General features: G+C 34.6%; 1 protein-coding gene across 3 annotated transcripts in view; it reads left to right on the top strand.

The window, feature by feature from the left end:
- Ppp2r3c (protein phosphatase 2 regulatory subunit B''gamma) overlaps positions 1–15,547 on the top strand; it is a 44,609-nt gene that overhangs the window by 1,512 nt on the left and 27,550 nt on the right. For all 3 annotated transcript variants that reach the window (XR_007107245.1, XM_047541485.1, XM_047541484.1), the window contains exons 2-6: positions 3,015–3,142; positions 5,606–5,710; positions 6,236–6,348; positions 7,473–7,570; positions 8,686–8,756. Coding sequence is in view for 2 of the 3 variants with exons in the window: in XM_047541485.1 (XP_047397441.1) it covers positions 3,015–3,142; positions 5,606–5,710; positions 6,236–6,348; positions 7,473–7,570; positions 8,686–8,756 (515 nt within the window). In the remaining variant the exon portion in view is untranslated. The remainder of the gene's footprint in view (positions 1–3,014; positions 3,143–5,605; positions 5,711–6,235; positions 6,349–7,472; positions 7,571–8,685; positions 8,757–15,547) is intronic.

Below are 15,547 nucleotides of genomic sequence, written 5' to 3'. Positions count from 1 at the left end.
CTTTCGTTTTTGTTTGTTTGCTTTTGGTACCAGGTATTAAACCCAGAGATACTTCTGCACTGAGCTACATCCCCAGTTTTTTGTTTTTTGTTTGTTTGTTTTTTGAGATAGCCTTTTGCTAAGTTGCTGAGTTGGCCATGAATTTGTGGTCCTCCTGCCTTAGCCTCCCCAGTTGCTGAGATTACAGGCTTAAACCACCATATCCAGCTCTACTGACTCTAAGCGCTCACATTCTATAATATTCCCCATGTTAAAGAAAGAAAAGAAAAAGTTATTTGATCCTCTTCTAACTTCTGCTACATTTCTTTGCACCCTTTATAGGACTACTTCTGGGACTAGGGACCCAGCACACACACACACACCAAAAGGAATCTCTCAAAGAAGTTGCATGTACTTCTACTTTCTTACCACAGTTCTTGAACCCACTCCATTCTTTAACAGTTATTTATTGTATGCTTATTATGCCAAGTAATATTCTAGGCTGCAGCTGTGAGCAAGACAGACAAAAATCTCTATATTTTTGGGGCCCAATGGCATACATCTGTAATCCCAGCTACTCAGAAGGCTGAGGCAAGAGTTCCCGAGACCATTCCAAGCCAGCCTTAGTAACTTAGGGAGGCCCTGTCTCAAAATGGGGATGAAGTTTAGTGGTAAATCACCTCTGGTTTCAATACCTAGTACTTTTTGAGGGGAAAAAACCTAAACTCCCTGTCCTTGTAGAATTTACACTTTAGTGTGCGGAGAGAGGAAAAGAAAACAAAACAAAACAAAACAAAAATAAGTTACCTAGGTTTTACAATAATAGTTCCTTTTTAAGGCTATTTCTGCATCAGTATGTTAGATCCCATCCTTTGTGCTCAATCCTTTTTTTGCCTACTCACAGAGGTACGCTTTTATTCCACATTTTTTATTGGTGCATTATGGCTCTACATAATGGCAGGATTTGTTGTTAACGTATTTGTACTTGCACACAATATAACAATATAAATTGGCCAATATCACTCTCCCTAATACTTCTCCCCTCCCTCCCGACCTCTCACCTCTTAGTCCCTTTCCTCTACTGATCTCCCTTTGATTTTCATGAGATGTGCTCCCACCTTTCTTTTCCTTTTTTCCTCTCTAGCTTCCACATATGAGAGAAAACATGACCCTTGACCTTCTGATTTTGGCTTATTTTGCCTAACATAATAGTCTCTAGTTCCATCCATTTTTCTGCAAATGAGATAATTTCATTTTTCTTTATGACTGAATAAAACTCCATTGTTAAAACTACCACATTTTCTCTATCTTCATCTATTGATGGATACCTATGTTCTTTCCATAGTTGGCTATTGTGAATTGTACTGCTGTAAACATGGGTATGCGAGTAACACTGTAGTATGATGACTTTTAATTTTTCAGGATAAGTATTGAGGAGTGGGATAGCTAGGTCATATAGTGGTTCCACGCCTAGTCTTTTGAGGAACCCCCATACTGATTTCCATAGTGGTTGTACTAATTTACAGCCCTACCAACAGTGTACTCTACTTCCTCTCCAGCATTTGTATTCTTGATGACTGTCATTCTGAAGTGTCTGTATAATTCATTTGTCCATTTATTAATTGGGTTATTTGGTTTTTTCATGTAAAGTTATTTGAGTTCTTTACATATTCTAAATATTAATCCTCTGTCAGAAGAGTAGCTAGCAAAGATTTTCACCCATTCTGTGGGTTCTTTCTTCACATTCTTAATTGTTTCCTTTGCTATGTAGTTTTTTAATGATGCCATCCCATTTATTAACTCTTGGCATTATTTCCTGAGCTTTAGGGTGGTCTCACAGATGAATTTTTAACAATTATCTCCTTTTCTACATCGTCAGTTTTTCTTAATCATTCCCATCAGCATATAAAGGAGAATGTATTTCTTCCATCTTAAACTTTTTTAAAAATTTGGTTTTAGTCATAGATGAACACAATACCTTTCTTTTTCTTTATTTTTATGTGGCGCTGAGGATTGAACACTGTACCTCACTTGTGCTAAGCAAGCACTCTACCGCTGACCTACAACCCCATCTCCTTAAAGAAACTTTTTTGCCTTTATTTCCTACCTCTAGCTATGACTTATTTTTGTCTCTCTTATAACAATACTTCTTAAAAGCCTTTTTGGCTAAATCTGTACTTGTCTCTAATTCCCATTTGTCAAGAATCATTAGTGATGTCCACATTGCTAAATCTGGTGGTAAGATATGTCCTTATTTGCAAAACTTTGCAGTTTTTTCCAATAGCATGGAGCCATATGTAACAAAGAAATTGAATTATAGGTTTGTCCAAGGCTAAAAATTAACATGAAAGATGCAACAAAAATAAGGTCATAAAGGGAATACAAGGGAACAAGAAGCTTGTTGGAAAAAGTGAGACAGAAAGATGAAAATAAACTTTTGAGAGAATAGGTCACAGAATTGAAAATCCTAGTGAAGTCCAAAGACCAAATATTATGGCTGTGAGATTCTCAATGACCAGACAAAATCATCTGGTATATATTAGAGTTTTAAAATTTCAGAAGCGGAGCAGATAAGATCTGTGGTATTATAGTGAAACTGAGTGACAGAGTAGAGTAGAGGTGAAAGCCTTCAGAGTCTTAAGGATAACAGTCACCCACATAAAATTTTTATTCATCCTAAATAAGGAGGACTGACTGAAAGAAACAGTTATGTGCCAACAACAGGCAGGTTGGAGGATAATAGAGCCTTGAGGTTTGACTTCAGAAAGGGGGTTCTTTGCATAAGGGAGAGGAACAGTGATTATGAAGCTGACAATTCAGGAAGTCAGGGACTGTTTTGTTCACACCTCTACTCCAGTGTCGGAAGATGTAGAGGAGGCTGTTTCAATGGCAGATAGTGATCCTTAGTATTTCAAGAAAGTTAAACATGAAGTTCTGCAACTTTTTAAATTAGACTATGGTATATAGAATGACCTGAGTAAAAGTATTACTTGATTTTTGAAGAGGTCTTTTCTCTCAATTCTTTTTGTTATCAGATCAAAAAAGTGAACAAGAATTAAAAGATGAAGAAATGGATTTATTTACCAAATACTACTCAGAATGGAAAGGAGGTAGAAAAAACACAAATGAATTATATAAAACCATTCCCCGGTTTTATTATAGGGTAAGTGATATTTAAGTAAATGTCTCTTAGATTTTATAAATATAATTTTAAAAATGGAATCAGAATTTTATATTTTAAAAATAGAAGATTGAATTTTGTATATTCTGTTCTAGTTGATCTTATTACTATTATAAAAATAAAGTTATTTGTGCATATTTTTGACCAATGGACTTTTTCTTCTCATTTTTGTTATGCATGTCAGTATAAGTATTTTATTGGTTTATGTTGTAGTATATAACACTATGTTATGAGGTATAAAAATTTTGCTCAAAGCTAAAGTGAAAAATAGATTGAGATTGGAAAACTTAAGTGGTTCACTTAATTATATGTATCCCTGTGCCAAAACTGTAAAGAAGTCTTTGAAAGGGGGCATAGACAAAACAGCAAGACCTTAAGAAAACTATTTATACTAGAAAGTGAAATCTACTAAAAGAATAAGTATGTAAAATGTAACCACTATAGAAAAGTTAACTTTGGAATCTTAGCTGGATTCTCTTGAACATTTTTTTCTCAATTCATTGACTAAAATATTAAACATTATTTTTAACTGGTGTTCTTAGGGATTGAAATATTAATATGAGTTATTGAAACATTTCTTCCAGAGAAAAAAATTTTTCTTCAAGAAAAAGTATTTTTCACTGGGCACAGTGGCTCAAGCCTATAATCCCAATGACTTGGAAGGCTGAGGCAGGTGGATTACAAATTCCAGGCCAGATTTGGCAATTTAGTGAGACCCTAAGCAATTTAGCAAAACACTGTCTCAAAATAAAAAGGAAAAAGGGCTGGGGATGTGGTCTCTGTGGTTAAGCACCCCTGGGTTTATCTTCAGTTCCAAAAAACAAAACAAAAAATTCACCTTTTTTACATGAATCCTACATAATTTCTGTGAGAGTGTATGCAGTGTTTAACAAAAATGAGATTATATCATATATTTTACTGCTTTTTGTATTATTAAACAGAGGCAACTAGACAAGTGAATGTTTTTGATAACCTAAGAGAAATGAAAGGAATTGGATATTTATTGAGTGCCTAAGTACTGCAGAAGACTATATTTGTTATCTCATTTACACTAGATTATCAAATAGTATCTTACTAACACAGGAATACCACTTAGGTAGGAATTCTGAATCCAAAAACTGAACTTTCATGTACTTCCAAGACCAAATTTTGCCTTCCCTTTTTGGTTTCATTTCATTTCTTTCTTTCTTCTTTTTCTTTTCGTGTGTGTGTGTGTGTGTGTGTGTGTGTGTGTGTGAGAGAGAGAGAGAGAGAGAGAGAGAGAGAGAGAGACAAACAAAGACAGACTGGGAATTTAACCCAGGACCTCATGCATGCTAGGCAAGTGTTCTACCACTACATCCCCCACACTTAAAAAAATTTTTATTCTGAAACAGCGTTACTGAGGCTAGCCTTGAACTTGCAATCCTCCTACCTCAACCTCCTGAGTTGTTGGGATTACAGACATGTGCCACTGTACCCAGCTCTTCCCCTTTTTTCTTTTATTCTCTCTCTCTCTTTTCTTGCTACTTTGCTGAGGGTCAAACCCAGGGCCTTGTGCACACTAGGCAAGCACATACTCTACTACTGAGCTACATCACCAGCCCATTTCCCTTCTGGTTTCTTTTTCTCCTATCCTCTCTCTCTCCTCTCTCTGATTTTCTGCCTGCAATTATAGATTTGCAAGAAGTTTTTCTCTTCTTTTTTTTCCTTCTCCATGGCCCCATCCTTCTGAGAAAATACCGTTTTTCATCACCATTTCTCTCCTTGGCTGATTAACTGGTTAACTAGCCACTGGAGCAATCTCTGTCTTGTTCCTAACTAACTCTAGCCTCAACTCCACCTCCTCCTCCAAATAGTTCTTTCTCTGTTCTTTCCTCCATCTCTTCTGATGAGAAGGATTGTCTCTTGAGTTTTTGGAAATAAAAGGTGAAAACCACAACATCCAATTTTTACCAAGGGCTACTGAGGTATATTTAATAGAGCAAGAATGTAGAAAAGAAGTCATTAAATTCTTTTAAATTAGGTTGAAATGAGTCATTTTGAAGCCCTGTTTATGGAAATTACCTCATGCAGCAAACCCTCTGCCTGTAAGACAACATAATAGGACACTGGCTTGACTATCCCTAAGAAAGAAGGTGATCCAGTCTCAACAGGCTTGCTTTCCTAACACCGTCAGTCTTGAACCAGTCCTAATTTAATTCGGTATCAGTCTAAGGTCACAAAGGAAACACAGTGCTTTAAAAATATAAAATAAAACTTAGACTAGACTATAGCTTTTTCAAGGCAGAGATCTAGCATTTCTGTTCTGTTGGTGGATCTGTTTATGTTAAATGAATGTTAAGCAAAATTAAGGTAAGGAACAAAAAACAAACAGGAAGTGCCATGTAGTTATATGTGGTCATGTAACATTGTACATGATTCAATGTACAATTTTATCTGTAGAAATTTATGATGTGTTTTTAGCTGCCAGCTGAAGATGAAGTCTTACTACAGAAATTAAGAGAGGAATCCAGAGCTGTTTTTCTACAAAGGAAAAGCAGAGAACTCTTAGATAATGAAGAATTACAGGTAAGAACAAGTTAGATATTAACCATTTCTTATTTGTACTACTTGAATCATGTAGGATCTCATATGGTGCCTAGTGAGTTAGTACTGCAGAGTGGTAATTTTAGACTCAGAAGCAGGTGTCCACAAGAATCAGCTGCTGAGCTTGCATGGGCCACATCCCCTAAGGATAGTGTTGTTATATTTGTTTCTGTTTAAATACCTTTATGAGTCTGAAGTCAGGTCAGATACAGAGCTTCAAATCCTAGCCCTATTGTGCAACCTTAGACAACGGACTTATCATCTCTGTGATTTATTTCTGAACTACAAAGTAGGTATAACTACATATATTATATATAGTTATGTGGATTAAAGAGATATTATATTTGAAAAACTTTAAACTTAGTAGACACTCAATAAATGTTACCTATTTTAATCTTAGTATTAAATCTCTACTATCAGACTGTCATTTCAATGGAAACGTTGCATTTCACTACATTTAAAAATTGTTTAACTAACAACATTTTCATTTCTGTAATTCTTGTTAAGAACTTGTGGTTTTTGTTGGACAAACACCAGACACCACCTATGATTGGAGAGGAAGCAATGATCAATTATGAAAATTTTTTGAAGGTTGGTGAAAAGGCTGGACCAAAGTGCAAGTAAGAATAATATAATTAATAGAGGCATAAGCACTTTAAATGCCTTGACTGTTAATGAAAATTGAAATCTGTCATGTGACATTAAAGACTTGAGCTATTAATGAAATTTAATAAAATAATTTACAGTCAAGAAAAAAGCATATTGGTATAAAGATTAGAAGAAATAGTTTATGACACTTTAGGATGTCATTCTTTTTTTTTTTGAAGTATAACTGCCGAATATCTCAATTTTTAAAATGTTTTTATTAGTGCATATAGTTAATCGTTGAATTCACTTTGACATTATACATGTATGAAATTTAATTTGCTCCCTGATTCCCCCTCTTTCCCTCCCCTCTTCCATTCTCTTATTTCCCTTCCTCTACTCCACTGATCTTTATTTATTTATTTATTTATTTTTAATGGGTGCTTTATAGATATTCATAAAGGTGGAATTCACTGTGATATATTTATACATGCACATAACATGATTTTGTTAAATGCATTAAGACTTCTTTCCTTTTTGGGGAGGATTGGGGTATCAGGGATTGAACTCAGGGGCACTCAACCACCAAGCCACATCCCCAGTCCTATTTTTTATTTTATTTAGAGACAAAGTCTCACTGAGTTGCTTAGCGCCTTGCCATTGCTGAGTCTGGCTTTGAAATCATGATCTTCCCTACCTCAGTCGGCAGGACTTCATTCTTAAAACAGAAGAATGTCCAGAAAAAATTAATGCAAAGATATATGACTTAGCCAGGCACTGAGGCACACACTCGTAATCCCAGCTACTCAGGAGGCTGAGACATGAGGATTGCGAGTTCAAAGCCAGCCTCAGCAATAGGGAGGTACTAAGCAACTCAGTGAGACTCTGTCTCTAAATAAAATACAAAATAGGGCTGGGGATGTGGCTCAGTGGTTCAGTGCCCCTGAGTTCAATCCCTGGTACCCCCCCCAACCAAAAACTTTATATATACATAACTTAATATTTTAAGTTTTGAACCATAAATTGTCTATAGTTATTGCTTTTAAATTTTTTGCTTTGATTTTTAAATATATAAATTTATGTTACTTACTAATCCATATATAGATATGATTTTTATACTACGTTGGCAGATTATTTTAGTCTTTTTTTCTTTTCTTAGGCAATTTTTCACTGCAAAAGTCTTTGCTAAACTCCTTCATACAGATTCATATGGAAGAATTTCCATCATGCAGTTCTTTAACTATGTCATGCGAAAAGGTGATCCATTTTCATCGTGCTTGAACTCCTTCTCTCTGGAAATCAAGTAGATTTTTAGTCTGTTTTTATAGTATTTCTTCCATGTGAAACAACTCTTTTACTTGAGTTTGAATAGCAGAAGTTCTTGCCTTTTGACCAATATATAATTATTTGTATATTATTGTAATAACTCTCAGGGAACTTCCTAAAGCTGGTATTTTGTACCTTATATTTGGATTCCTTATTATAAAAATAAAATTTCATGTATCATAAAGATAGTAGCAGATTAGAAATACTGAAAGGTGAACTAAGAGTTTTAATGTATGGTGATTTGAAATAATTTTAGTTTACTGGTAATTTTATTTCACCAATATACTACAGGCTGAGTTGTTTTAAGGATAGTTTTAAATCCTTGATTATAACATCAATTTCAAGGAGCCTCTATTAAACAACTTGGAGTTGTTAGGATTTCTATTAAACACCATAATGATCTGTGAAATCTCATTGTATACCATCTTTAACTTGACTGCTGTAATCAACCTCAGGAGAATGAAAGCAGTTTCATTGAAGACATAACATTGTGTGTTAGCTGTCCCTACTTGGTGGAACACCAAGTTTAATAGGTAAAGAATGATATCTTCAAGGTTACCAATTTTATTGTGGCTTCAGTCATGATAGAATTGTTGAAATCTGCCATTTGATGGTATGTTTGTTTTGTTTGAAACAATTTTAGGGTTAATGATTACTTAATATGTATGAGAAGAAATAGGTTTTTAGAGTTACTAGATGGGTTTGTATCTCTAATCTGACTTTATGTGTGTGTGTGTGTGTGTGTGTGTGTGTGTGGTACTAGGGGTTGAACCCAGGGGCACTCTAACACTGAATTAATAGCACCAGCTCTTTTCATTTTTTGAGACAAGAGTCTCACTAAATTGCTGAGGCTGACCTTGAATTTGTGATCCTCCTGCCTCAGACTCCTGCATCCCTCTGCCACTGTGTCCAGCTCTAATCTAGCATTTCACTTCTTTTTTCTCTGTGTGTGTGTGTGTGTGTGTGTGTGTGTGTATGTGTATGTGAACACACATGTACACACTAAAGGATAGATGTTAATAATTATATTTTTTGTTTATTGTCAGTTTGGCTTCATCAAACAAGAATAGGACTAAGTTTATATGATGTTGCTGGGCAAGGGTATCTTCGGGAATCTGTAAGTATGAACTCACCTTTAATTACTATTATAGACACCAATATGTTAACAGTAGTTATCACAGAGTGTTGAGAGTAAGGTGAGTCTTACTACATTTGGTTTCTCTGTTTTTGTGTGTTTATTTTACAAACAACAGGTTAATATAAAATTTAATGTATATTTACCAAATATATTCCTTTTTAGACTCTTTTATTTCAAGCTTAAAAAAAAAAGACCTTTCAAAGGGGAAAATGCAAAGAATGCAGAAAATGAAAACTTTTGAAGAAAATGAAAACTTTTGGTCATTCTTGAATGGTATCAATATGTGACTTTTAAAAAGGGCCAAGAATTTTTAAAGAAGAATAAGAGATGTGATTGTATTCTCACCTATAGGTTTAGGGATGTAAGATCAATTGTGAAAGAAATCTTTATTTCCTACTGGGAACTCTCACAGCACATCCTACATGGGTGAGGGAAAGGATTCCTGTAGAAGGGATGGGCTGGCTGCGAAACAAGAGCTAATAAAATTTATTTATCAGAAATAATGACAGAAGGCAGAATTATCTTTGAAGCACCGGCATGACCCATTGAGCTACCCATAAGAGTCTGGCTCCAACCAAGGAAGGAGCCTGGCTTGGTTTATTTATAGCGGTACAGATCAAAAGGGTACTGATAAGAGCTGCTTCCATGGAAAACAAGATGGGGTGGAATTAAGCAAGCCATTTGGCTCTAGGGGGTCATTCCCCCATCCAGAGCCTGCATTTGAATTTCTGCAGTGAACTAACACAGGCTAACCACTTGACTCAAGCAATCTCGATCAGTTATTAATAACTGAGAGTTCCAAAGACCAGATTTTCTTGTACCAAATTTTCTTAATGGTCCAGCTACGCCTGGTTCTCATACAGTCCATGGGTAGCTTCCCACGAGGTACTAATGTAGTTAGGTCAAGTTATCAACAGAATTATAAGCTCATAATCCAGATGGCTGTAATTTTAATAAGTATGGGTATCTAAAACATAGACATTTTCAGCTCAAGTTCCCCCAGTTATGGAGTCTTTTTTTCCAGTGTTGTGGGGGAAGAGGTGAAGGGATTTGCGTATAAGTATGAGCTAGGTTAATTAAGTAATTATTTGAATGTATGACTTAAAGAAATGTAAATTCCTCATTATATTTGTTACAGTTTCTTTTATAATTAATTTTTTTCCTTTTTTTTTTTTTTTTTCCTCTTTCTGGTACTACGAATTGAATATAGGAGCACTCTGCCACCAAACTCAGCCCTATTTACTTATTTATTTGGAAACAGGGTCTTGCTAAGTTGCCAAGACCAACCTTGAACTTGTAATCCTCCTGCCTTGGCCTCCTGAATCACTGGTATAATAATTTCTTGGAGTTTGTTTAGCCCAGATTTCTGCAAATAGAATCTGTTAACTCATTCTGAACACTGACACTGTAAAACGTTTCTAGGAACACACTAAAATTCTTGTCCATTAAAGTCTACATCAGAGTCTACTGTCAAAGGCTCTTGCCTCGGTCCAACACACTCTAGCAAGGAAGCTATAATAAGCCACTTGTTGATGCTTATTCATCAGACAGGTTTAAGAGTACTTCCCTAGCTCAGAAAATTGTTGTTAGTCCTTAATTTGGTTTACAAAACACACTCTCCTATTATTTCATGTCTTGTCTCTTTCCATAGATGGAAATAAAAATTGAAAGAGTTGGGGACCAGAGAAAAAACCTTGTATGTCCACAGTTTCTGTTTTTAAAAGGGAACTTTTTTTTTTCTTTTTCCCTTCTCAGTGAAAATAAACACTTCTCTCAAAGAAAAATGTATTTCTCCAAGCATGGCACTTTGCTAAACTAACCTTTATAATTTGGGTATTATATGCAGACTTTCATTTACATTTATTAAGTAAATAGCGACAAGTCATATGGGGAAAATAGAGTACGAGGCAAGAGGATAGAAGGGGTGCCCCTTTGAGATAGTGATTAAGTTTTAACCATGGACGATGTGAAAGAAATCAGCATATACAAGCAAGAGTTAGAGTGACAGAAGACAAAGTCAGAGAAATAGGCAGGGGCCACATAAAGCATTTTAGGCCATGGTAAGAAGCTCGGATTTTCATTTTGAGGCTAATAGGAAGCCATTGGAACTTTAAAAGCTGAGTCTGTCGGGATATGACTTGCATTTTTAGTTCTACCATAATTTTTTTTTTTTAATATTTTTGGTGGTGCTGGAGATGGAACCTAGGATCTTGCATGTGCTAGGCAAGTGCTCTACCCCTGAGCTTCCCGCAGCCCAATCACTCGGGATGTTATGTGGAGGAGGTAAAGAGCCTACAATGGAAGCAGGAATCATGTACTGCCGTAGTCCAAGTGATATGATAGTGTCCCTGATCAGGATGATAGGTGGCTATAAAGAAAACTATAAATAGATCAATCAATATATATTTTGAACACCTCCCCCCAAAAAAATAAAGCTGCTAGATTAGATGTTAGGGATAAGGAATGGGGACATTGGTGAAGGAAAGATAGGAACCAAAGTTGACTCTTCAATTTTTATTTTGAATAACTGTTAAAATAGGGGAAAAGTAGGAAAGGACCAGGATTAGAACTGAGAAGAGTCTCATTTTGGACACATCATTTGAGATGCCTATTATTTTATAAATTTATTAAGTATCTCAGATCAGAAACATTATACTTAATAAAATGGTTAAAGCAAAAATAAGGTTGTTTAATTTTAAAAACCATGAGTGGCTTTCATTATGTAAAATTGGAACAGGGAAAGCTTTCTAAAGGTATGGTACAACCAAGAATACTACAAAATAGTAAATTCAGTGAACTTAAAAAAATGTAGGGCAAAGATCATCATAAGCAAAATTAAAAGAAAACTGGGAAAGAGCTGAAACTCAGTCACAAAGATGAATTACCATAAAATATAAAAAGCTCTTAGAAATCAAAAAGAAATGGCTAGCAGAAACTGGGCAAAGGATATAAATGGTATATAGAGAATAAAAACAAATGCTTCCTTTTTTGATGATAGCATTATAAGTAGTATTTGTTTCTTTTGACAGAATTATACATACAAGGAATTTGATTTCAATTCCCATTCTCCCACCCCTTTTCCTCCCTATCTCTTGCTGTCTCTTCTGCCTGTACTTTATTGATCTTCCTTTTATTTATTTTTTATTGGTACTTTCTACATATTCATAAATGTAAAATCCCCTTTAGTACATTTGTATATGTACATAACATGATTTTGTTAGGTTCGTTGCATATTTCTTTCCCTTTCTATTCCTTCCTCCCACTCATTCTCCTACTTCTTCTCCATTGATCTTCCCTATATCTTTATGATATCTGATCCCCTCTCCCGCCACCTTCTTTCCCTTATTTTGCTCTAGCTTCTACAAATGAGAAAACATTTGATCCTTGATTTTCTGAGTGTGGCATATTTCACTTAGCATGATATTCTCCAATTCTATCCACTTACTGGAAAAATGCTATTATTTCTTTTTTTTTTATGGCTAAGTAAAACTCCATTGTATATTATACCACATTTTCTTGATCCATTCATCTGTTGATGGGCATCTGGGTTGATTCCATAATTTGGTTAATGTAAATTGTGCTGCCATAAACATGGTAGAGGATGTATCATTATAGTATGCTGGTTTTCATTCTTTTGAATAAATGACATGGAGTGGGATAGCTGGGTCACAGGGTAGTTCCTTTTTTAGTTTTTTGAGGAATGTCTACACTGCTTTCCAAAGTGATTATACTAATTTACAGTCTCACTAACAATGTTTGAGTATCCCTTTTCCCCCACATCCTTGTGAGCATTTATTATTACTTACGTTCTTGGTAATTACCATTCTGACTGGAATGAGATGAAATCTTTTGCATTTCCCTGATTGCTAGAGATGTGGAACATTTTTTCATACATTTGTTGACCATTTGTGTTTCTTCTTTTAATAAATGTCTGTTTAGTTCTTTAGCATATTTATTGATTGGGTTATTTGGTTTTTTAGCATTGAGGTTTTTTGAGTTCTTTATATATTCTGGATATTAATCCTGTCAGATGAGTAGCTGACAAAGACTTTTTTCCCATTCCATAGGCTCTGTCTTCACTTTCTTAATTTTCTTTGCGGTGCAGAAACTTTTAATTTGATGGCAACCCCAGTTACTGATTCTTAGTTTTATTTCTTAAGCTTTTGGGATTGTGTTGAGGAAGACAGTGCTTACACCTAATATGATAGAGTATTGGTCATGTTTTATTCTGGAAGTCGAAGGTTTCTGGTCTTAATTCCCAAGTCTTTGATCTGTTTTGATTTGAATTTTTTTGAGTGTGACAGACAGGGATATAATTTCATTCTTCTACGTGTAAATATTTAGTTTTCCCAGCCCTATTTGTTTGTTAAAAAGACTGTCTTTTCTCCAGTATCTTTTGGCACATTTATCAAGTAGATGGCTGCAAGTATGTGGGTTTGTCTCTGTGCCTTCTAGTCCATTGGTCTTCATGTATATATATATGTGTATATATTTAAAAAAAATTTTTTTTAATTGTAGATGGACACAATGCCTCTATTTTATTTATCTATTTATTTTATGTGGTGCTGAGGATCAAACCCAATGCCTCACACATACTAGGCAAGTACTCTACCACTGAGCCACAACCCCAGCCTTTTGTGTATATTTTGATGCCAGTACCATGCTGTTTTTGCTACTATAACTCTGTAACAGAATTTGAGAGCAGATATTGTGATGCTTCCTGCATCACTTTTCTTATTCAGAATTGCTTAGACTATTTTGTGTCTCTTATTCTTCCAAATGAATTTAAGAACTGTTTTTCCTTGTTCTGCGAAGAATGTCATTGGTATTTTGATGGAGATTACATTGACTCTGTGTATATTACTTTTGGTAATATAGCCCTTGGACAATATTAATAATTCTGTCTATCCAAGTACATGGCAGGTCTTGCCATGTTCTGAGGTCTCCTTCAAGTTTTTTTTCAGTGTTCTGTAGTTTTCATTGTAGAGATTTTTCACTTCCTTGGTAAGATTAATTCTCAATGTTTTTTATTTTATTTTTTATTTTTTTAGAATATTGTGAAAGGGATGGTTTTCCTGATTTTTTCCTCAGCTGAGTGATTGTTGTAGTATAGGAAAACTGCCAATTTGTGAGTGTTGATCTTATATCCTGCTACTTTGCTAAGTTCATTTATTAGCCCTAGAAGTCATCTGGTAGAGTTTTTTTGGTCTTCTGGACATAGGATCATGTTACCAGCAAACAAAGATTGACTTCTTTTCATATTTGTATCTCTTAATTTCCTTCTCTTGCCTGATTTCTCTGACTAGAGTTTCAAGAACTACATTGAATAGAAGTGGCAAGAGTGGACATCTTTGTCTTGTTTCTGATTTTAGAGGAAAAGTTTTCACTTTTTCTCCATTCCATAGGTTGACTTTGGATTTGTCATATATATGCTTTATAATGTTGAGGTAAGTTCCTTCTATGTCTAGATTCTCCAGGTTTTTAACATAAATGGTTGCTGCATTTTATCAAAGGTCTTATCTGTGTCTGTTGATGTAATCATATGGTTCTTCTTAATTCTGTTGTTGAATTACATTTATTGATTTGTGTATGTTGAACCGTCCTTGCATCCCTCACATGAAGCCTAGTTGATTTGTAGTGTATTATCTCCTTAATATTTTTTAAAGTTTTTAAAATTGTTTTTTAGTTGTAGATGGACACAATATCTTTATTTTTATTTTTATATGATGCTGAAAATTGAACCCACTGCCTCACATGTACAAGGCAAGCACCACTGAGCTAAAAAAACCCAGCCCCTCAATATTCTTTTTGAATGTGTTTGGTAATATTTTAATAAGGATTTTTGTGTTTATATTCATCAGTAAGAGTCGTCCGTAGCTTTCTTTCCTTGATGTGTCTTTCTCTGGTTTTGGTATCAGGATTATACTTGCTTATATCAGGTATTTGGGAGTGTTCCTTCCTTTTCAATTTTATAGAATAATTTGAGAAATACTAATATGAGTTCTTCTTTAAAGGACTAGTAGAACTCAGCTGATAATTCATCTGGTCCTTGACTTTTCTTTTTGGTAGGCTTTTAATTGCTGTTTCAATTTTATTACTTGATATTTGTCTATTTAGGCTTTTTATATCTTCTTGGTTCAATTTGGACAGGCCATATGTGTCTACAAATTTGTCAGTGTCTTCTACATTTTCCAGTTTATTAGAGTATAAATTTTCCAATTAGTTTCTAATGATTCTCTGGATTTCAGAAGTGTCTGTGATGATAGTTCCTTTTTCATCTAATTTTGTTGATTTAGGTCTTCTCTCTCTTTCTTTTTGTTGTTTTGGCTAGGAGTTTATCAATCTTATCTTTTCAAAGAACCAGTTCTTTATTGCACTGATCCTGTGTATTTTTTTTTTATTCCCGGTTTCATTCTTTTGACTCTGATCTTTATTATTTCCTGTCTTCTGCTGATTTTGGATTTAGTTTGTTGTTCTTTTTCTAAGGTCTTGAGGTGGAGCATAAGCTTATTTATTTGGAATCTCTCTATTTTTTAATGCAGGTATTACTTGCAATAAATTTTCCTCTTGGTACTGCTTTCTTATTGTACCAGAGGTTTTGATATGTTGTATTTTTATTTTCATTTGTTCCTGATAATTTCTTGATTTCTCTTCTTAATTCTTCTTTGATCCATTCTTTATTTAAGAGTATTGTTTGATCTCCAAGTGTTTATGTGGTTCTATGATTTTTCTTGCTGTTGATTTCTGTCTTTCATTACATTGCGGTTCAA

Source organism: Sciurus carolinensis, chromosome 2, assembly GCF_902686445.1.
Source record: "Sciurus carolinensis chromosome 2, mSciCar1.2, whole genome shotgun sequence".
Taxonomy (NCBI): Eukaryota; Metazoa; Chordata; class Mammalia; order Rodentia; family Sciuridae; genus Sciurus; species Sciurus carolinensis.
This window is presented reverse-complemented; position numbering and strand designations above follow the sequence as displayed.